A 23,321-nucleotide genomic window follows, 5' to 3' on the forward strand; every position below is an offset into this window, starting at 1 on the left:
AGTACTTTTACCCTCTGGCCACCTCAAAAAAAAAGAGAGCAAAGAGAGATTTTACAGAGTTCTAACTGGACAGAGTGAAATCTATTCACTTGGGCAGTAGGGAACCAACAAGATATTCCTAGTACTGATCAACCAGATCAATATATCTCATCCTTGGTAGCTAAGGGCAAAAAAAAAAAAAGGAAAAACAGGAGAGGTCCTGATCTTTGCCCAATCCTCAAGAGAAGAAACAAGGAAAAGAGACATAGGTGGTGTGAGTCCTGCATCCCTCTTCACCCCACTCCAAAGGTAACCTGTACCTTATAATGGAACTTGCAGTAAACTGCCTCTCCACTAGCATTAACCAGCTTGAAGGTATGAGATCCATATCCATTCATGTGCCTGTGTCCATCTGGAATTCCTCGATCGCTGAACAAGAAGGAAACCTAAAGTACAAGGGGAAAAAAGCATGGTATATCTCATCAAAGCAAGAAACTCTGGGGAGGAGGGTGCTGGTAGGGAAAGGTGGAAGGGAACTGTGGGGGCTGGTACATAAAGCAATTATATGCATGTGACAATGACCGCATTGTAAAATGCTAACCCCCTCTTAATAAAAAAACAAACCTGAAGTTATCTGGTTTAAATTTAAAAAAAAATTTTTTTAAAGACCCTAGATTTTTAAGATATCAACTATAGAAAAACCCTTAGTAACATTATCAGCAGGAAAGGTTAGTAATAAAATCATTGACAGAAGGATGTGAAAGCAGAAGGACCACACGAATCTTGTGGTGCAAAATTCTATTGGCAAAGGCTGAAATAAATTGCCAAACTAGCCTAACTTGTTATTCAAGTTTCATTTTCATGGCATATATGTTTAGTATTGTTTTCCCCCTCATTTCCCTAACACAGACTTTAACCATAAGGGTTGCAAAATACCAATTAATACAATTTCTAGCATCACTTGCAGTCTAGGAATGAGGGGAGAGTTACAGAACCACTCACTATAAAACTCTTCAGGATTAAGAAATCTGAGGAAGCCTCACAAGAAGAAAGAGTCAGAACCCAACTCCAATAAAAAGAGTCCAAACGAGAGAAACATGTTAAGAGGCAATAGTTTATAGTTCCATCCCGGGTGACATAATAAAAGTGAAAAAAAGAAATGTCCCCACCTGATGCAGAGACTCGGGGCGGAGGCTCCAGAAGTCCCAGACCATATCTGGGTCCTTCAGGTGGGTCTGAGGGTTTCTCTTCTGGCTGTGGATAAAGGATGGAAACTAAAAGAAAAAGAGAAAAACAAAATTCCAAAACTAAGTTTAAGGGAGTTATGGTGCTTTGCATTATACATCACCTACTATTCAGTTTGTGGATTAATTCTGAATCATATAATCTTAGAATGTTGAGCTGACAAACTCTAAAATGAAATGTAATCAACATATGTAATTAGTGCCTAAGACATACTAAAGTACTTCAAATATTCTCAGAGCTTCAGTATCTATTTACAGGAAAATACACAAACATACTTCCTCTCTCTCTCTCTCTCTCACACACACCACAAATCCTGCTAACTCAGAACATGCAAAGATACCTTCTGCCTGCTTCGAGAACAATGCCTCTTTCTATTCATCTTCTACACTGTGCAAAAAATCAGGACTATTCCTATGAAGCCAGTAACTCTTGAAATACCAATCTAAGACTAGTGATAATTGATGTCACTGATCTTTTTAAAAGATATGAAATATAGGGGTTGGGGAGAAAGCATAACAATTATGCAAAAGGCCTTTCATGCCTGAAGAACCAATGGTCCTAAATTCAAGCCCCAGTATCACCATAAGCCAAAGTTAATCAGTACTCTGGGGGAACAAAAATAATTAATTAATAATTAATAATAATAATAATAAATAATTAATCAATCAATTAATTAATTAAAATTTACAAGATACAAAATATGGAAAAATGAGTTTAAAAAGCAGTGCAGCCAACCCCAGTCCTATGTGTTCTGCCTTTTCCAGTGTTTATCCTCCAATGCCAATCTATCCAGAGTGTCTAAAATCAATTTAAATCAACAAGCACATGTGGAATACCCAATACCCTATCACCTACCAACATGGCATCCCTGATGAAGAAAATGGGTGTGTTGTTTCCAACAAGATCCCAGTTCCCATCTTCGGTGTAAAACTTCACTGCAAACCCACGAGGGTCACGAACAGTATCAGCTGAGCCTGACTCTCCAGCTTCAAGTTTAAATCGAAAAAAAACAGCAGATGGCAGAGTAATTTCATCTACAATGTCTGAACTCATAATAAAACATTGATATCTATCCTTTCACATCCATTTCCTAGAAGTAGATTAAGCATTTTACTAGCTGGGTTATTATTTCTATCACTTGCCAGGTAAGTCAAGCAAGATATTACACAAAGAACTAATTAACAATAATAAGAGGGTACATGTAATAGCAGCTGTAGAGATAATCTTTTAACATTGTAAAATAGCTATGTTTAAGCAGGTAATTAAACTTAATTAAAATAAGGGAAAAGAATAATTAATGAAAGTTAAGGTAGTAAACAGAGTAAGTGAACTGTCAAAATCAGGAGGCCAATACTGAACATTAAACTCTAAGTTCTTATTTTTAATTTCATAAATGCACCGATTGGCAAGCAAACAGAATCAACTGTATATGGTGAGATACAGTATAACAGAGCTGATCTTTTTCTCTTTGGTTGTTACCAGGCTTCACCACTCTGGATAGAAGTTTTTGAGATGGGAGGGGTGGAGAAGGACCAGATAATGGTGCACCAGGTAGAGGTGCACACTGTGACAACCAGAGTTGGAGGGGACAGGTGTGGAACAAGGAGGAAGCTCCACAAGCAGTAGAGCAGTGCCACAGGTCTCTCTCTCTCTTTCTTTTTCATTCTCCTTCACCCCCTCACATTTCTCTCTGTCTCTATCAGAATAGAAAGAAAAAGAAAAAAAAAAAAAAAAGGCCACCAGGAATGGTAGAGTCATTGTACAGACACTAACACTGGTGGGAAAAAAACGGGGGGGGGGGACAGGTCAGGAGGTAGAGCTCCCAGTTGAGTGCACATGTACAAGGACCCAGGTTCAAGCCCCCAGTCCCCACCAGCAGGGAGAAAGCTTCATGAGCGGGTGTCTCTCTTTCAATCTCCCTCTCTATCTACATTTCCCCCTCTAAATTTCTCTCGGTCCTATCAAATAAAATAAGTAAGACTAAAATAAGAGAGAAACACCACAGCATCACAGCTTACCCCAGTGAAGCAGTACTCCCATGTGTTATGCTGGGGGCTCAAACCCAAGTCCTATACATGGCAAAGCATACACCCTCCCAGGTGAGTTATCTTACCAGCCCCTCACTCTTACTAGCTCTGTGACATAAGAAAAACCACTTAACTTCTCTGAAATAAAAACAGTTCTGCCTGGCAAAGCAGATGTATGGATAATAATAGTATCTGGAAAATACCTGACCATGGATGTCACAGAGCTGATTCTCCATACAAAGCAGCTATAATCGGGAGCGGGGCAGTAGCACAGTGGGTTAAGTGCACATGGAGCAAAGCGCAAACACCCAGTTCCAGCCCCGGCTCCCCACCTGCAGGAGGTTGCTTCACAAGCAGTGAAGCAGGTCTGCAGGTGTCTATCTTTCTCTCCTCCTCTCTGCCTTCCCCTCCTCTCTCCATTTCTCTCTGTCCTATCCAACAACGATGACAACAACAGCAATAACAACTACAACAATAAAACAACAAAGGCAACAAAAGGGAATAAATATTAAAAAAAAATTTTAAGCAGCTATAATCATGGGTATTTCATAAGTTTCCCACTCTACACTTGAATTTGAAGCAACCACATAGAGAAAAGCTTGTTCCAAATACCAGAGAGTCACAAAAGTGGTCTCAACTTAAGTGTGATTTCCCAAGACCTCAACAAACAGAACTATCATTAACTTCCTACAGACCTCAAAATATTTCTCTAATAAAAGAAGAAGGAAAATTCCTCTACTATAAAACCTTACTATAATTTGGAGAAGTGCTTGTTTCCCATTTTCTAATAAGCTTTTCTTGAAATGACATTCTAAGTGCCACAAAGGGTTTTGAAGCAACACCAGTCATGCAAACAGACAGACTTACCGACAGTAGAGAATCGAACTGCAATGGGAGTCCTCTTTCCAACATGCTCAAACACCTTGGCTTTGGAGTATCTGGTAATGTCATGTGTGACCTCAAAGTAGCCAAAGGCTCCTAATGGAAAAGCCAAAGCAGTCCTGATCAAGACACCATCACTCAGACCATCTGGTCTTCAATAGGTATTTGAGCAACTAGAAAAGCTGATGGGTTTAGCACTGGCCATGGGGAGGGAAGCTTCCATTCAGTGCAACACAGCCAAGCATCAAGAGGAGAACATGTGTGGGGCTGGAAGTAAGTAATCAAAACTGACCCAAGAGCACAGAACTAAAAGGGACTTAAAGTATATTTAAGTCATAGGAGAAAAAGAACAGAGAAGGGAAAAGGAGAAAATACAGACTGAGAGAAAATAGATTCAACCACTTGACACAAGAATCAAACAAACAATACACCCAAGGAATGATGAAAAGGACAGAGAGAGAGAGAGGGAGAGAGGGAGAGGGAGAGGGGGAGAGGGAGAGGGAGAGGGAGAGGGAGAGGGAGAGGGAGAGGGAGAGGGAGAGGGAGAGGGAGAGGGAGAGGGAGAGGGGGAGAGAAAGGCGCTGTGGAGAAACTGAGAGGATACCTTATCTAGGAAGAAAAGGAGATAAAGAAATAAGAAGTTCGAGGGGTTGAGCAGTGGCATGAAACTCAAAGACCCATGCAAGGATCCCACTTGAAGCCCCTGGATCCCCACCTGCTGGGAGGTTTGCTTCACAAGAGGTAAAGCAGGTCTGCAAGTGTCTTATCTGTCTCTCTCCCTCTCTATCTTCCAACTCCCCTCTTAATTTCTCTCTGTCCTATCCAATAAAATGGAAAACCTGGCCACATGGGGCAGTGGATTCGTAGTGGCACTAAGCCCCAGTGATAATCCTGAAGGCAAAAAGAAAGAAAGAAAGAAAGAAAGAAAGAAAGAAAGAAAGAAAGAAAGAAAGAAAGAGAAATGAGACGTTCTAACTAGAAGTCCAAGTAAGTAGCTAAAAGAAGAAGGGGGGGGGGCATTTTCTATCAAATTTTCTTTTTCCTCTTGAGTTTTACACTTTTTTCTAAACATCACTCTCTATCTGTTGTTCTTGTGATAAAAACAAGTTTTTTTTAATTGTTTATTTCTTTTTTTGTTTTATTTCATTTATAAAAAGGAAACATTGACAAAAGCATAGGATAAGAGGGGTACAACTCTACACAACTCCCACCACCAGAACTCTATATCCCATCCCCTCTCCTGATAGCTTTCTTATTCTTTAACCCTCTGGGATTATGGACCCAAGGTCATTGTGGGATGCAGAAGGTGGAAGGTTTGGCTTCTGTAATTGCTTTCCCGCTGAACATGGGCGTTGACAGGTCGATCCATACTCCTAGTGCATCACACCAGATTGTCAGTAGGGTATAGAGTCAAAGGAAAAGAGCATAGAACCTGCTCTGTAAAAACAAAAGTTTTACAGACACTTTGGAAAAAGAAAAACTGCCTCAACCCACCACCCTCACACAACTCTCCCCAATTCTGCATTTCATTACAGTGTTGATATATCCATCCAGACACCATCTAAATGTAGTTGCAATCATATTTTCTGTGTTTCCAATTTTTTTGTTGTTGTTTTTTACCTAACTGTAGCATGGAAGAGACAGAAGATTACTTTTATTTTTTAGTAAAATTAAGTATTTTATATATAATGTTCAAAAATAATAGGAAAATAACTATCATTTAACTTCCTCTATTGGGGAGAATTTATCCCTTTCTCTTCAAAACAGAGGTAAGGTACTTTTGTTCAAGGAGCTCTACACCCCTGAGAAGTCATCTTTTACCTTGGCATCAAAAAGCTATCTTTCCGCACGTGGCGCAAAGTGTCTAAGACCAGCGTAAGGATCCTGGTTCGAGCCCCCAGCTCCCCACCTGCAGAGGAATCGCTTCACAGGCAGTGAAGCAGGTCTGCTGGTATCTATCTTTCTCTCCCCCCCTCTGTCTTCCCCTCCTCTCTCCATTTCTCTCTGTCCTATCCAACTACAACATCAATTACAACATCAATAACAACAATAATAACCACAACAATAAAACAACATGGGCAACAAAAGGGAAAATAAATAAAATTTTTTTAAAAAAAATTTTTTTTTAAGCCATCCTTTACCAGCACATCAACACGGCTCTCACCTGCTCCCTTTGCATGCACCACTCTCTCAGGAATTCTCTCACGGTCGAAGTGAGCCATTTCATCAGTGAAAACCACATCCTGAACAAGAAGGGGTCCTTTCGGCCCTACTGTCATAACATTAAGTTTGTCTCCTATGGGATTACCAGCCCCTGTGGTCAGGACATCAGGTTTCTACGTGAACATAAAAGAAGAAGAAAAAAAAAAATACAAGAGTCAGTGATTTACATTATCACAGGCACATCGGTTTGCAACTTTCATGCCTTCAGTCCAATTATTTACATGTCTTCCATGCAAAGTACTGAAACACTACAAGATAGGCTACTGCCTGAGAAAGAACAGAGTAAATGGCTGAAAGCCTGCATTCTTGCTGGTTCCAACTCTAAGGGAGAGTCACTGGTCTCCAACTGAGAAGAGTTAATGGAATACGTATTTAAATAAGCTGAGAGGGTGGGGCTGCAGAAGGCACCATGGAAAGTAAATTTTTAAACATTACCTTCCCCCTCTAAAAAAAAAAAAGCAAACTCTTAATGAAGTTTCTGGAACCTTTTAAAAGGATGTGCTATATACCACTGCTCACGCCCACTACTGATCACTTTCCTAATTATTTGAAAACTACCTATATCGTGCTTAGTTTTCACTTGCCTGTATACATTTAGAGGTAGCTGAATCCGCTGGTTGTACCTACTTTCTCACTTCCATTTGTAACTACCATTTCTGCAGCACCCACTGTATGTGAGCAAAGTCTTCTCCTAGAGACCTATCCTCATGTCCTCTCACTGAAACCTCTCTGAAATCCTGAGAGATACTCCAGCTTCTGGATGACGCCACAAAAAATCCAGAAACACTCAGAAAACTTAAGTAACTGTATGTAGCTTCAAGGATGCTGCACTGATTTATCTGTTCCATATAATATAACAAGTCTGGATAAGGAAGGGGTGGGGCGGGTAGATAACAAGAGAGTGCCCACCGGGCATGGGTTCAGTCCCAGGCAGCTCATGAGAACAACAGAGACAAAAAGGAAATGGATTTCCCTGGGTGGTAGAGGAGTGCTTCCTGTGTCTCCTGTATAAAACGACTAAAACCTGGATCACAGAGGTGGTTCAGCAATAAATTATGTATGATAGCCATTAGTTTGGTCTCTGACACTGCATTAAAAAGAAAGAGTCTTGGGGAACCAGGTGGTGGCGCACCTGGTTGAGTGCACATGTTACAGTGCGCAAGGACCCGGGTTCGAGCCCCCAGTCCCCACATGCAGGGGAAAGCTTCACAAGTGGTGAAGCAGTGCTGCAGGAGTCTCTGTCTCTCACCCTCTCTATCCCTCCCTTCCCTCTTGATTTCTGACTGACTCTATCCAATATATAAATAAAGATAATTAAAAAAGAAGTCTAAAAAAAAAAAAAAAGTCTAAGGCCAATGAAACTCACTTGGATAGTGCATGGTTTTGCCACATGTGTCACCCAGGTTTAAGCCTGACCCCCAACATACTGCAGGAAGCTTTGGTGTTGTATTGTCAGTGTCTGTCTCTCTCTCTCACGCGCACACTTCTTTATCTTTAAAAAAAAATTATTATTATTTTAAGAGTCTGAATGAGTGAAGATAATTCTTCCAAAGACAGTTTTTCCAACATGTTATTATTGTTTTTATACAATACAGTGAAAGATCACTATAAAACCAGAACTTTCTGGGGGCCGGGCAGCAGAACAGCGGGTTAAGCGCACATGGTGCAAAGCGCGGGGACCCGGAGCAAGGATCCCGGTTCAAGCCCCAGGCTCCCCACCTGCAGGGGGCTCACTTCACAGATGATGAAACTGGTCTGCAGATGTCCATCTTTCTCTCCCCCTCTGTCTTGCCCTCCTCTCTCCATTTCTCTCTGTCCTATCCAACAACGACAGCAATAACAACAACAACAACAATAAAAACAACAAGGGCAACAAAAAGAAAAATAAATAAATAAATAAAATACTTAAAAAAATTTTTTTTTCTATTGCTGGACAATTCTAAGAGATTATGAAAAGGACCATTTGCCCCAACCAGTTAATGTGTTTTCATCTTCCTGCCTACTAATTACTCATGACATTCACACATACTTCTGAACGGCTCTACCTGCCCCCAACCCATGTCACCACCTCAAGGTGACCAAGGGCATTCTGTACCCCACAGAACAAAATGCTGTCATTGCCTGTTTACTTCACTGGTTTTCCTCTCAAGATAGTACATACCTTTCACATTTACAGCTGTCACCTGACACAATGCTCAGCACAGCCACAACAAGTGTATGGGCTCAACATGTGAATAAATTAAACTACAGACCAGTATGAAATGGTCAAAGAAGTTCATTTCCAAGCAGGTAGCAGAAGCGATAGCCCATTCTCTCCCAGAGTCTCCCCTCCAAAGAAATAAATGGGATTTGAATTTACATCTTCAAATTCAGATCTAATATTTTAAGGCAAACTTGTTGTTATGGAACTGCTGCAGAAATTGGCAAAGTCACTCTACGACTTAGCTAATGCTGACACCAAACTAAGAAGCAGGGACTAAAAAGTAAAATTCCATGTTGGCTTGCTTTGCTATTTATTCCCTTACTTATTTTCCACTGGGGTCAATTACAGTCAAATCACATTAATGAGCGCTTCTCCTGGGAGGATTATGGTTGGCTTTCTCTGGTGAACAAGTTTATCAATATATTTACCATATATTCATAGCTGCCCTCTGCTCACAGGTGTTCCAAGACTAATATAAAACCTCATGGAGGAGTGATGGGTAAATCACGTAGAAGGGGTCAAATGTAGCCATTTAATGTCAGTGCCATGCAGAGTATAAAGGTGTGGATTCATAATGGTGCACACACCTAAAGCATGCAATGTGTCTTTCAAATAAAAATGTTTACTTACCAGAGTCGGGCGGTAGAGCAATGGGTTAAGCGCACGTGGCGCAAAGTGCAAGGACCAAGACGTAAGGATCCCGGTTCGAGTCCCCAGCTCCCCACCTGCAGGGGGGCCGCTTCACAGGCGGTAAAGCAGGTCTGCGGGTGTCTGTCTTTCTCTCCCCCTCTCTGCCTTCCCCTCCTCTCTCCATTTCTCTCTGTCCTATCCAGCAGCGACGACAGCAATAGCAACAATAATAATAACCACAACAATGTTAAAACAACAAGGGAAACAAAAGGGAAAATAAATAAATAAATAAATATAAAAAAATAACTTTAAAAAAAATGTTTACTTACTGTCATAAGAAAGACCAGAGCTGGGTGTCAGCGGTAGCACAGCAGGTTAAGCGCAGGTCACACAAATGCAAGGACCAGCATAAGAATCCCGGTTCCAGCCCTGGCTCCCCACCTGCAGGGGAGTAGCTTCACAAGCGGTGAAGCAGGTCTGCAGGTGTCTGTCTTTCTCTCCCCCTCTCTGTCTTCCCCTCCTCTCTCCATTTCTCTGTCCTGTCCAACAACAACATCAATAATAACTACAACAATAAAACAACAAGGGCGACAAAAGGGAATAAATAAGTAAATATTTTTTTAAAAAAAGAAAGAAAGAAAGACCAGAGCACTGCTCTACTCAGGCTTATGGCAGTGCTGGCAACTGAATCTAAGACCTTTGAGGCCTCAGGCATGAAAGTCTGATGTACTACTGCTTCAGAATCTTCCCGACTCTCAATGTTTCTTTATTTAAAAAAGTATTTAGAAGAAACAAAAGTTGGTAATACAAGTCATGTCTAACTTTAAGTCCCAATGGTGTCGTCATGGCAGCTCCTCATTCTTAGAGATCAATATAGAATGTGCCTGATATTTTCTGGCGAAATACTGCCTAGCACTCCGCATTTACTCATCTAAAATTCACCATACTTCTACAACAGGAACATTCATGTACACACACACACAAAAAAAAAAAAAAAAACAGATAGCTTGGAACCCTTGAATTTCTTGGGTAGGGGGGGGGTTGGCACAGGAGACCTTCCCAACTGAGAAGTCTGGGGAAAAGGCCCAGACCAGTGCAAGGCTACTTTTGGAAGTGATAAGCCTTGGGCAGCAAAGATCCTTCCAGCTCATGATGGGGTAGACCAGGCAAACTCCAGAGCTGCCTAAATGCAGGATCTAAATATTCATCCCTGGGGTGCAATCAAGTCCTCTTGGCCCTGGATCTTAGCTACATTTCCCAATCAAGCCTCTGCCAGGAACCCTGTCCATCTGTACAATACTTGTCTTTTCCTCCATTTGGCTATGAGTAGGACTGATTGGAGGGCAGAAGGGTGTTTTATTTAACAGACCCACTCAAATCTCAAAACAGCAAAAAAAAAAAAAAAAAAAAAAAAAAAAACCACACAGTCATAATAAGCTGGTCTTGTCAGCCTGGGTAAATAGAACCTTCCCTACATTCAACATCCAAGCCAGGAAGGGTCAACCTTGTACATTGGCCTCCTTCCTCACCCAAGTTGGAAATGTTTGTGTTTTCAAGCAAGCCTGTTTCATATTATTTTGTACAAGAATAATATCCTTTTCCTCTCTTTTTGTTGAGTTGTTAATGTTTTCAGCAAGAGATGGTCAAAACATTGCTACTTGTTTTTAGTAGTAGACAAATATTTATAATAATCCTTGTAGCTACAGCAAAGTAGACTTTTCTCTAGCCTGAAACTATTCTTATTTTAATAAGTCTGGTAGTGCTGAGAACTAGTCCTTCAATTTTTCAAAAAGGTAAGGAGTCACAGGGAGAGAAAGGCTCAAAAACTGAAGGACTGCTGATCCATAAGTATCAAAGTTTCCTCTACTCTTTGTAGTAAAAACTACTGTAAGTCACAGAAAGAAAGTAAAGAATGAAACCGAGAGGAAAATGCAAAAATAAATATTTGCTTGTCTCTCTCTTTTTCTCACCTGAGGAAAGTATGGAGTGGAGTGGTCTAAGTAATGGCTAACAGAGATCAAAGTTTACAGATTTTTATCCCACTCCTCAGAATCAACCAGAGAGAGAGAGAGAAAGAAAGAGAGAAAGAGACATGCAGCAGTTTCACTCCAAGGTATTTCCCAAGAGAAATGACAACACAGATGCACTTAAGGAATTACCAGTCAGCTCTTCTCCATCCCAATATTGGCAGTGTTACATCAATGCAGTTAATATCAAATTACTAAGCACTAAAAACTAAACACGCCATGTTTGGCTTTGCCTTATAACTCACTGACAGGAATGGATGGTTAAGATCCACCCTCTCTCTGAGGTAAAAAGGAAACCTGTTTCACAAAGTAAGACTTGAAGTGTTCAAACCCCCCTCCCCCAGATTTTGAGGAATCACTGGCTGTTAATTAAGCCCAAGCACCCCATAGGAAGAACCTTTGGCATTTAATCAATGAACAACAAAATCCCCCGTTTAAGCGCCATTAAAATGACTGGGAGCATCTGGTGAACCACCTTACTCCCCGGATTTAAGTATTCAGTATTTCGAGAAAAGAGAAACTTCAAACAAATAGGCTAACGAAATAGCTCACTTGGATAGCGGACTGCTTTGCCATGTGCTCGACCCACATCCAAGTCCAATTCCCCAACAACTGAAGGAAGTTTCAGTGCTATGTTCATTCTTCTCTCTCTCTCTTTTCCTTTTCCCCCTTTCTTCCTCTCTTTCTTTCTTTCCTCCCACCTCCCCCATCTTTGCCTCTGTATCTACCTAAATAACAACAACAGGGGCCAGGTAATGACACACACAGTTGAGCACACACATGCACAAGGAACCAGATTCAAGTCCCCAGTCCCCACCTGTGGGGAGGGAGCGTCACAAGTGGTGAAGCAAGTGGTGCAAGTATCTCTCTTTCTCTCTCCTTCTCTAACACCTCCTCCCCTCTCAATTTCTCTATCAAATTAAAAATTACTACTACTAATGATGATAGGATTCAAGTCACCTACCTGAAACTCACTCACTAAAGTTTACAAAATTCCCAAGTCACCTCGTCAGCAACAAAATCTGACCACAAAGACGCCCAATACACAGCCTTCACATTAGCTAACAATCTAATTCTAAAAGACGGTACACCCAGATAGGCACTCCTGCTGTTAGTTCTTGAGAAAGGAGAAGTGTACCCTTCTCTTGTAGGAGTAGAACTTAAAAACGATTATAGTCCAGTACAAATTAAAAACAAAAGAGACAGCACTGAGCATTTACATGAAAGCATTTGCCAAGCAAGGGGATAATATGATACGCGCATGCACACACACACATTATCTGTTCCTATCATAATCTCTAACAGAAAGAATATTTTAACACCAGAGAATTAAAAGGGCATAAACCTTTAAAAAGCGTTGGGGGGGGTGGGGGGGCAGCAGCACACCTGGTTACATATTGCAATGCACAAGGGCCTGGGTTCCAGCCCCTGGTCTAAACCTGTAGGGGGAAAGTTTCACAAATTGCTGAAGTAGGGCTGCAGGTGTCTCTCTGTCTCTTTCCCTCTCTACCTTCCCCTACCTTCTCAGCTTCTCTCTGTCTCTATCAAATAAATAAATAAATAAATATATATATACTTTAAAAAATAAAACAGGGTCAGGTAGTAGCGCAACGGGTTAAGTGCACATGGCACCAAGCGCAAGGACCGGTGTAAGGATCCCGGTTCTAGCCCCGGCTCCCCACCTGCAGGGGGGGTCGCTGCACTGTAGCGGTGAAGCAGGTCTGCAAGTGTCTATCCTTCTCCCCCCCACCCCCCGTCTTCTTCTCTTTCTGTTTCTCTCTGTCCTATCCAACAACAATGACATCAATAACAAAAATAATAACCACAACAATGATAAAAAAAGGGGGGGCAACAAAAGGGAAAAGAATAGCTTCCAGGAGCAATGGATTTGTGGTGCAGACACTGAGCCCCAGCAATAACCCTGGAGGCAAAATAAATAAATAAATAAATAATAAAACAAACAACTCTAAATCAATAAAAAGCAATTAGGTCTGCTTGCCCAAACAACATCACATGGAAACAGCTGCATACATACTCACCAAAACTCATGGATAATGCAAGAGGGTCAGTTGCCTGGACACAATGCCCAAGCTCCCTCAAGGTTAGATGTTAACCCTGTGACAGAATCCTAGATAATGGAATATCAGTAGAAGTGGCGGGATGCATTGGATCGACCTTCTTGTGGTGCATCCCGTGAGTACCCATTCATTGGGGAAACTGACAATCCTTCCTAGCCGACTGAATCCACATGGATCCCAGTGGATTCAGACTGGAAAGCCAGTCACTTTCAAAGCCAGCAACAAGCAGGTCCTGACAGCTTTCAACCTGACCTGTTGACTGGCTATGGAAGAAGGGCAAACGCTAGAAGAAGTAGAAGTGGCCACACTACTTCCAGACTGGCCCCCAAGCCTCTCCTGCATGCCCCTCCACACTCTTAATCATCTGTGGCTGGACAATGTCGCCCAGGACAATCTTAAAAGCCATGTGTTGACAAAAGGGGGCAGCCTCCTTTGGTCTGGAGCTCTCAACTACAGGTAGCAGAATACTCACCCCACTCTCCAAACTCAGATGACTCTGGCCCATCATGTAAGAGAGACTTACATTACTAATGTTTACAGCATTATACTTTTTGGGGTCTAAAATCACAGCACTTATGGGCTATAAATCCAAATTAAAAGACAACCCCAATTTTTTAAAGGAATATATATTAATGAGGTATTAAAGCATCATAAAGATGCTCAGAATTATAGGTTATCAGAGTAATGCAAATGAATGTCACAATAAGATAGCACCTCATGCACCAGAATGGCTAAAATGAAAACTGATAGCACCAAAAGTTGCCACAATGTAAAGCAACTGGAACACTCATACAATATTAATGACCATGTAGATGGTACAATGGTACAACTACTTTGAAAATGAGCTTTAGTAGTTTCTCACCAGTCATTTACCCTATAGCTCAGCAATTCTTCTCCTGGACATTTCCTAAAAGAAATGTAATCATGTTTGAGGAAAAATCAAAACTTTAAGACTTTTCATAGCATCTTTATCTACAATACCCAGATATGCAAAATAGCTCTGGTATCTAGCAACAGTTAGCACTTAACAAATAAATTATTATTCATGCAATGGAATACTACTCAACAATAAAAAGAACAAATGGCTGATAAATTCAACCACATGAATGAGTTATAAAACATTTAACCTTAAAAAAAAAATTTCTTACTGGGCCCTAGGTCAGATGAATGGAGTTTACTGTTAACAGTATTTATATGCTTTTCCCATATTTGGGAGCTACTCTCTGCCCTGATCCAGATTTCTAGTCCTATTCCCAACTTTGACATCATCTTCCCTAACAATATCCTTAGCCCACCTGCATGTTTGCTGTTGAGCACAAGCAAAAATTAGTAAATGCATGGGCCCCTTGGAATTACCTAAAATAGACCTACTAGCTTTTTCCAACATGAAGAACCCAAATTTCATGTGCTGTATTCTTGCCTTTAGGTTCCTGATTATTAAACAATTTGTCCTGCTTTATATCTTAATGCTTTTCAGCCACCAAGTTGCAAATGCTGCCATGACACTAACCTGACTTCCCTGGGCAGATGACATCACCAATGTGTCCTGGAAGCCCACTTCCCTGGAGCTCTGTCCACTTGGGAAAGACTGAAATAGGCTGGCGGTATGGATCTGTCAAAGCCCATGTCCAGCAGAGAAGAACTTACAGAAGCCAAACCTTCCACCATCTGCTCCCCATAAAATTCTTTGGTCGGAAGTCGGGCAGTAGCGCAATGGGTTAAGTGCACATGGTAAGAAGTGCAAGGATCAGCTTAAGGATCCCGGTTCGAGCACCCCACTCCCCACCTGCAGGGGAGTCACTTCACAGGCAGTGAAGCAGGTCTGCAGGTGTCTTTCTCTCCCCGTCTTCCCCTCCTCTCTCCGTATCTCTCTGTCCTATCTAACAATGACATCATCATTAAGAACAACAATAACTACAACAATAAAAAAAAAAAAAAAAAAACAAGGGCAACAAAAGGGGAGAAAAAAAAGAATGTGCTTTTAAAAAAAAAAAAGATCTTTGGTCCATACTCCCAGAGGGATAAATAGGGAAACTTCCAAGGAGAGGGATGGATATGGAACTCTGGTGGTGGGAACTGAATATGCATATGCCAAAACCAGTGTTTAAAGTCAAAACAGTGGTTGCCTGAGGCAAGATTACATGGAGTGCTTGAAATCAGTGGGAAATAACATGAAGGCTCTATCCAAGATAACGATAATCTTCTCTATTTAAATGGAGGGTTAGGAATCACAGGTGTATCATGTAATGGTAAATTTACTATTTGCATATTTCATGATGCAATAAGTTATTACCTTGAATACAAGCAATGCACCACTTACTTGTATTCTTGATGTTTAGGAATAAAGTTTACTGGTGTCTTCAACCTACTCTGAAATGCACCCCCCAAAAAAGAGATTCATGGCCACAGGAAGATATGGAAAGATAGATTATCAAGTAATAAAAGATATGTAGGAAAATATTTTTGATAATTTTAATTTATTATTGAATAGAGACAGAGAGAAATTGAGAGGGGAGGAAAAGATAGTGAGGGAAAGACACAGAGAGACACCTGCAGCCCTGCTTCACCACTCATGAAACTTTTCCTGGGGACCCAGGGTTTGAGCCCAGCTCCTTGCACACTGTAATATGTGTGCTTAACCAGGTACACCACTGCCTGGCCCTGATATGTAGGAAAATATTCATTGTAGAATAAAAGTGTAGAATACATGGACCTACAATTATGAGTTTTTCAACTTGTCTAGAGTTTAAGATTTTTCTTCCAAACACTGGAAAATTATACAGGCTTTATGTCATACATATATTTCCTTTGGACAGAGGGGCTAGTTGGTGGTGCACCTGATTGAGTGCACATGTTACAATGCATAAGAATCAGGGTTCAAGCCCCAAGTCCCCACCTACAGAGGGAAAGCTACAATTATCTCTCTGCCTCTCTCCCTATCACATCCATCCCTCTTGATTGCTGACTGTCTCTGTCCAATAAGTAAATAAAGATAATAATAAAACATTTCTTTTAATTTCCTTTGGGAGGAACCTGATGAGAGGGATTACCGCTAAAAACAAGCAGTTTTTGCTCAAAGCAGGCAGGCAAGAAGATATCGGTGGAAAATGTCACTCAGGACAAGGTGTGCAGTGCAAGGAGATGTCACAGGCAAGGGACAGGACTATGTTTAAACTCTGGGCCCCCCATTTAAAGATGTGTTTTGTAGCCCTATCCTTTCTCACACAAGCAACTGTGTAAACAACAGGGCCTCTAAGATTCAAAAATAGTGAATCCCCAACAATTTAGAGGCAAGCTAGTCTCAAAACACAGGAGTCCTTTAAAAAAGAAAAATTTGTTTATGAAAAACTCACATTGTCCCTATTTTTTTATATTTATTTATTTATTTTTGTCCCTCTTGTTGCCCTTGTTGTTTAACATTGTTGTGGTTTTTGATGTCGTTGTTGGATAGGACAGAGAGAAATGGAAAGAGGAGGGGAAGACAGAGAAGGGGAGAGAAAGACAGACACCTGCAGACCTGCTTCACTGCCTGTGAAGTGACTCCCCTGCAGGTGAGGAGCGGGGGGGCTCAAACCCGGATCCTTCCACTTGTCCTTGCGCTTTGCGCCATGTGCGCTTAACCCGCTGCGCCACTGCCCGACTCCCATTGTCCCTATTTTTTCCATCAATTCATCAAGTATTCATGAAAACTTCAGTGTGAACCATGATTTAGCAACCACTGGGTGTGTAAAGGATCCAGACCCCAGGAAATTGGCTGCTAAGTTTGACTCTGCCACGTAAGCAGCACATCCTTGATTAGTAAGACACCAATGGGCTGGGGAGATAGTGCAGTGACAGCACATCAGACTTTCATGTATGAGGCACAGCTACTGATCCCAAGTTCAATCTCTAGCACCACAGTAAGCTAGAGTTGAGCAGTGCTGTCGTCTCGGTCTTCCACCACCAGCGCCGCCATTAAATAAATTTAAAGAAATTTTTTTTACAAAGACATCTGAAAATTAGACGTCTTTCTAGTTCACTTTAATTAAGAATTCATTAAAAAAGTGAACTATACTAGTGGCATATAACAGGATGAGAAGAACTTTTCAGGTCCTTGGAAGTAAAATGCAGCCTCTCACCATCCACAGGCACTTAACATTAATATTCCAGTCGTAAATATTCTGAGGGGTGGTGAATACCAACCTGCTTCTGAGAGCTAGGCAGGATAAGAAATGCACAGTCCTGATTCCTATTTATATTATATCCCCTCTAGCTCTCTCCCAATTAGCCAGCAGCCACTGGGCCCACAAGTTCCTGAGACTATCTAGGTCAATTTAACAAAAGAACACTAAGACCAGATTCACTATTACCTAATCCAACCTTCTCAAAGAGGTTCTTTTACACCTGGTATCCCAGTACAGCACAGGGATGTCTACTACCACCGAACTGAAACCCTACTGAGGACCCTTGTTCAGATGTCACCTGTTTCGGGGAGCCTGTCAGTCAAGGTGGTTACTCCTTTTACATTTGGCAAATAAGCTGTATTGGGGCCTTCAATATGCTGACGCTAATCATCTGTTTATCTGTCTGTCCTCCCAGTCTAGACTTTGAGCTTCTCAGGGAAGGAGTTCTGACTGTATCTGAAACATACACCTTGTCCCGGCACAGTGACTAGCACATGCTGGCACTCAGTTCTATGCTGGTATTAATTCATCCTTAATACCACTCCTCGCTCTAAAATGACAAGCTTGCTGTCTTTTCGAGCCAATGAAATAATGATGTAAAAGATTCTCTTATTTAGTCGTTTAATGCTGTGCCAATCAGGCACCTCAATGGATGTGGGAGAGAGAGAGTAGAGATGATAAAGCTTGGTTCCTGGCCCTAGACACCCTGCAAGGAGGAAAGCATGTATTTTAGCACAAGGTCAAAGTTTAACTCTGCTCCCAACCTTCCCACCCCCGCCCCCCAACACACACACACACACACACACACACACACACACATACACACACACACACTTGCAGCTGCAGCTCTCTGCCTCTCTCCCAGGCTCCTCCATTCCTCCCTCCATTGCGACCTCTGTCCCAGCTGGCAGAAGTACAAAAATAAGAGCCAAACACCAGCGTCCTGCCAACTAATGCTGCAGGCCCAAAGCCCTCTTCCCTTCCTCTCCCCACGAATGTAACGGCCCATCGGCACAGAAAGGCACCCCCGCCCGCAGGTGAGCAGTGGTACAGCCCCACCCCCACCCACCACCCACCCCGGGGCGCCGCCGCGCAGGGGCAGCTGACGCCTTTACTCGACTTGCCGCGCACGGCCTCCGTGCAGGCGCGGCGAGCAAAGGACGTACCTGCGCGGACCGCTGCTCCTTCCAGAGCTTCATCTGGTCGCTGGCTGGATCCCGTTTGTCTGCCATGGTTTCCGACCGGCGTAGTAACACCCTGCAGGAGACCCTTACTCACAAGACTCCACTCTCCACTGTCTGCAGGGTGCACTGCCGAGCACCCGGAGAAGGTGGCTTCAGAAACTGCCAGTAGGCTCCGCCCCCTCGGCAGCGCCGGCTTATGATTGGCCGCTTACATGCCAAATGGGGCGGGAGTAGAGGCTGGAGGGGCCTTGGCTCAGGGAGGGAGGGGGACTGGAGGAAAGAGAGAGACCGCCCCAAACCCATGACGAAAGAGCCCAAGGGCTACTGTCACTTTCCCCGGGTTGTCTGCATAGGTCAGGCTGCCTGGGACACTGTGATTAGTGGCCTGTTTTGCTAAAGGAACTTCTAGGCCTTGCAGGGTGGGGCTCTATACTCTAAATATGCTCGAGGCTCTTAAAAAATTTTAAGTTTTGCCTTGAATTCCTCTGTGCAAAATGAAGTTTTGTCATGTACCGTGATGTCAACTTTGACTGCAACCAAAAGACTAATGAAATTTGGTATAAATGCAAAGATCAAAGGTCACATGACTTTTTTCTTATTCACAGACTACTTGTAGAGAAACCCGTGCTTTAAAAAATAAAACGAAACGAGTTAATACTGGTGCCAACAGTTTAAAATCCATAGGAAGCAAGTTAAGAATTATGCACCCCTCCTCTGTAAGACTTTGCTCTCAGTATAGAACAACAATGGTAGAAACTGCCCCACTCTTCAAAAGGAGGCTGGGTCAACATATTCTGCCACTGGAGAAAGACTGGTCCTAAAATGACTGCAGCTTAGAATGTTCCTAGCCATGACCATGGAATGTGAGCTTAGACCAGCTGGAATGCAGACGTTATACAGCCTCTTATACTAAATATGAATAGACATGAGCCATAGGTTAGATCGATAGGGTTTACAGTTAACGCTATTTATATACTTTTCCCATATTTGAAAGCTACTCTGCCCTGACCCAGCTTTCTAGTCCTATTTCCGACTCTGACACTATCTTCCCAGACAATACTTTTAGCCCACCTCCATTTTATCTGTGGGGCTCAGGCAAAAATTAGTAAAGTCATGGGCCCCTTGGAATTTACCTAATATAGACTTCCTAGCTCTTTCCAACATGAAGAATCCAAATTTCATGTGTTGTATTCTTGCCTTTAGGTTTGTGATTATTAAACCATTTGTTCTGCGATTCGGCGGGGTCTGGGATGCTGCAGTGCCAGAGGCTGAGATCGACCCGCTAGTGGGCCGGTGCCCACAACGGGCTCTTCCGGTCTGTCTGGCGATGGCAGCCGCCTTGGCTGTGGTCACTCCATCGGGATTAGAAGATGGGGTGTCGCGGTCCCGCGGTGATGGGGCGGGGGAAATGGTCGTGGAGCGGGACCCTGGGCGGCCTACCACACGTTCGTGGTGATGGAGGACCTGGTGGAGAAGCTGAAGCTGCTCCACTATGAGAAGAACTCCTCCGGAAGAGCAACCTGAAGCCCCTGTCCAGACATTATTTTGCACTACCTACCAACCCCGGTGAACAGTTCTACATGATTTGCACTTTGGCTGCATGGCTGATTAACAAAGCAGGACATCCGTTTGATCAGCCTCAAGAATATGATGACCCAAATGCAACAATATCTAACATATTATCTGAACTCCGATCTTTTGGTAGAACTGCAGATTTCCCTCCTTCAAAATTAAAGTCAGGTTATGGGGTGCATGTGTGCTATGTTCTTGACTGCCTAGCTGAAGATGCATTAAAATATATTGGTTTCACCTGGAAAAGCCAACATATCCAGTGGAAGAACTAGAAGAAACTGTTCTAGAAGATGATGTAGAATTAACATTAAATAAAGTGGATGAAGACTTTGTGGAGGAAGAGACAGACAATGAAGAAAACTTCATTGATCTCAACGTTTTAAAGGCTCAGACCTTTCATTTGGTGTCATTAAAATAGAAACAGTCAAAAGGTTTTCCTATGGATAATATGTTAAAATTGTAGGAATTTGATATGTTAAAATATGTTTAATATGTTGAAATTGTAGGAATATGATAGTAGAAGGTCAAGTTAAAATTGATAGTAGAAGGTCAAGTTAAAAGGTCAAGTTAAAATTGTAGGAATATGATAGTAGAAGGTCAAGTCTCCCTTCTATAACATGGAAAATCCACACAGCCCTTTTGAGGCAAACTGAACATTTTTAATTAACTTACCTGGTGTGTGTGTGTGTGTGTGTGTGTGTAAACATGTAAATTTTTGGCTTCAAATTCTTTTCCTTTATAATGGCCCAATTCTGAATTGATCTTGACTATCTCAGAATATTGGGTTGTCAGAAAAGTTATGAAGCATTTTTACATAAAAAATATAGGGAAACACCGTCATGACTTTTCTGAAAGTACAATACTTAAATTGTAATTCTTTGAAACGAAACATTATTTTTAAAAATGTCATGTGTATCTTGGGTAGATAAAAATTGCTAAAAGTCAACTTTTGCTGTTTAAAACAGAAAGTAATCCAATTTATAAGAGAACCTATGCAATTTCATAAGTATGTATGTAGATTTTGCATTTTCCTACATGTATGTTAAATTCAACACAGTGATGCCAATAAAATGATACACTAAAGAATGTACATATGGAATATAATCTCATTCCTTCTTTAACTTCTCTTGTCTAAATTCTATAAGCAACTTTAAACCTGGTTTTGTGTTCATATCATTACAACTTCTTTGGCTACTCACCCAGGGATGTTCTCTTCATCATTTGCTGCCTGAGTATTGTTAGTCAACACTGGTTATTTATTTATTTATTTTAGCATTAGTTATTATTGTTAATGACAAGTATGTAATTTCTGGCCAATGACAAATGTAATATACAGTGTAATGTTACAGTTTTTAGTATTTACAAGGTGCCTGACCTTGAGAAAGTTACCAGAATTTGGGCCATATCTTCTTCATCTGTAAAAAGAGAAATATTGTCATTTTATAAGTTATGGGAATTAAAAGAGTTACAGTATATAAAGCGTTTATAATGATACCCGATACATAGAAAGTGCCCAATAAGTTTTTTTGTTTTGTTTTGGAAAAGGAGACATTAGCAAGGCCATGGGATGGGGTGGGGGGGGTGCAGCTCCACAGGGTTTCCACTACCAGATCTCCGTGTCCCATCCCCTCCCCTGATGGCTTTCCTGTTCTTTGTCCCTCTGGGAGTATGGACCTAGGGTCATTGTGGGATGCAGAGGGTGGAGACTCTGGCTTCTGTAATTGCTTCCCCTCATTGACTGGTTGATCCATGCTCCCAGCCTGCCTCTCTCTTTCCCTGATAGGGTGGGGCTCTGGGGAGGCGAAGCTCCAGGGTGCATTGGTGGGGTCATCTGTTCGGGGAGGTCTGGTCGGCATCATGGTGGCATCTGGAGCCTGGTGGCTGAAAAGAGAGTTAACATACAAAGTTAAACAATTGTTTTTACAGAGATATAAAAAACTATAATGTTTATTCACCAGTCATAAAGATCACAGTGCAAGACCTATCTATGCCTGTACTGTGTCCTATGAATCTCTTATTGGTACCATGGGGTTGTAAATACAAAGATATCACAGAAGGAATAGCAAATTACCAGAAAAATGATTCCAAATATGAAATAACTTAGAACAGAATAAGTCCAAACCTGATCAAATAGTCAAAAACTTCTAGAAAACTTCACCCATTAAAAAAAAAAGAAAAAACACAAAACCAGTGCTTTTAAAGTTTAACAAAACATTTGGAGTTCTCAGCCCAGTAAATATTGGCAAAAAGTCAAAGCCACATCTTCCTTCTCATACTCTACCTCTCAGATCTGATTTGTACAAGCTCCTTGATAACAACAGGGATAACATGACCATTTTTTATATTTACAATAACACTGAAGACATTAAGCAAGAAGTGCTTTTTTGTATGTTTCTCCTTTTGGGAGAATTAAAATAAAAATATTTTTAATTTAATTTATTTATAAAATAAAAAATAGAAAATATTGACAAAACCATAGGATAAGAGAAGTAAAATTACACACATTTACCACCACCAAATTTCCATATCCCATTCCCTCCACCGGAAGCTTTCCTATTTATCCTTCTGGGAGTATGGACCCAGGATCATTATGGGGTGCAGAAGGTGGAAGGTCTGGCTTCTCTGCTGAACATGGACATTGACAGGTTGATCCATACTCCCAGCCTGTCTCTCTGTTTCTCTAGTTGGGCAGGGCTCTGGAGAGATGGGGTCCCAGGACACATTGGTGAGGCTGTCTGCCCGGGGGAGTCAGGTTGGCATCAGTGGTAGCATCTGCAACTTGGTGTCTAAAAAAGTATTAAGATATAAAGAAAACTGTTTAATAATTTGGAATCTAAATGCAAGAATACAGCAGCTGAGATTTGGAGTCTCCATTTTGGAAAAAGTTAATAGGTCTATTTTAGTTATATTCCAAGGGGCCCATGACTTTATTAATTTTTGCCTGAGCCAGACAGCTAACATGCAGATGGGCCAAAGGTATTATCTGGGGAGATGGTGTCAGAGTTGGAATTAGGACTAGAAAGCTGGATCAGGGAAGAGAGTAGCTCTCAAATATGGGAGAAAAAATAATTATTTGTATAAACATTTTATTAGTGATTTAATACTGAT

At 41.6% G+C, this 23,321-nt stretch overlaps 1 protein-coding gene and 1 pseudogene across 1 annotated transcript in view; one reads left to right on the forward strand and one right to left on the reverse strand.

Moving 5' to 3' along the window:
• The window catches only part of CAT (catalase), a 40,235-nt gene extending 21,441 nt beyond the window's left edge, over positions 1–18,794 (reverse strand). The window contains exons 1-6 of the mRNA XM_007521812.3: positions 18,624–18,794; positions 6,298–6,469; positions 4,119–4,229; positions 2,080–2,210; positions 1,149–1,253; positions 300–425 (exon numbers count right to left, since the gene is read on the reverse strand). Of these exons, the coding sequence (XP_007521874.1) occupies positions 300–425; positions 1,149–1,253; positions 2,080–2,210; positions 4,119–4,229; positions 6,298–6,469; positions 18,624–18,689 (711 nt within the window). The 5' untranslated portion in view covers positions 18,690–18,794. The remainder of the gene's footprint in view (positions 1–299; positions 426–1,148; positions 1,254–2,079; positions 2,211–4,118; positions 4,230–6,297; positions 6,470–18,623) is intronic.
• An 18-nt stretch (positions 18,795–18,812) lies between these two features.
• LOC132533866 (intraflagellar transport protein 57 homolog) lies at positions 18,813–21,303 on the forward strand (annotated as a pseudogene).
• Positions 21,304–23,321: the final 2,018 nt, after the last annotated feature.

The sequence above is a fragment of the Erinaceus europaeus genome, chromosome 17 (genome assembly GCF_950295315.1).
Source record: "Erinaceus europaeus chromosome 17, mEriEur2.1, whole genome shotgun sequence".
NCBI classification, from domain to species: domain Eukaryota; kingdom Metazoa; phylum Chordata; class Mammalia; order Eulipotyphla; family Erinaceidae; genus Erinaceus; species Erinaceus europaeus.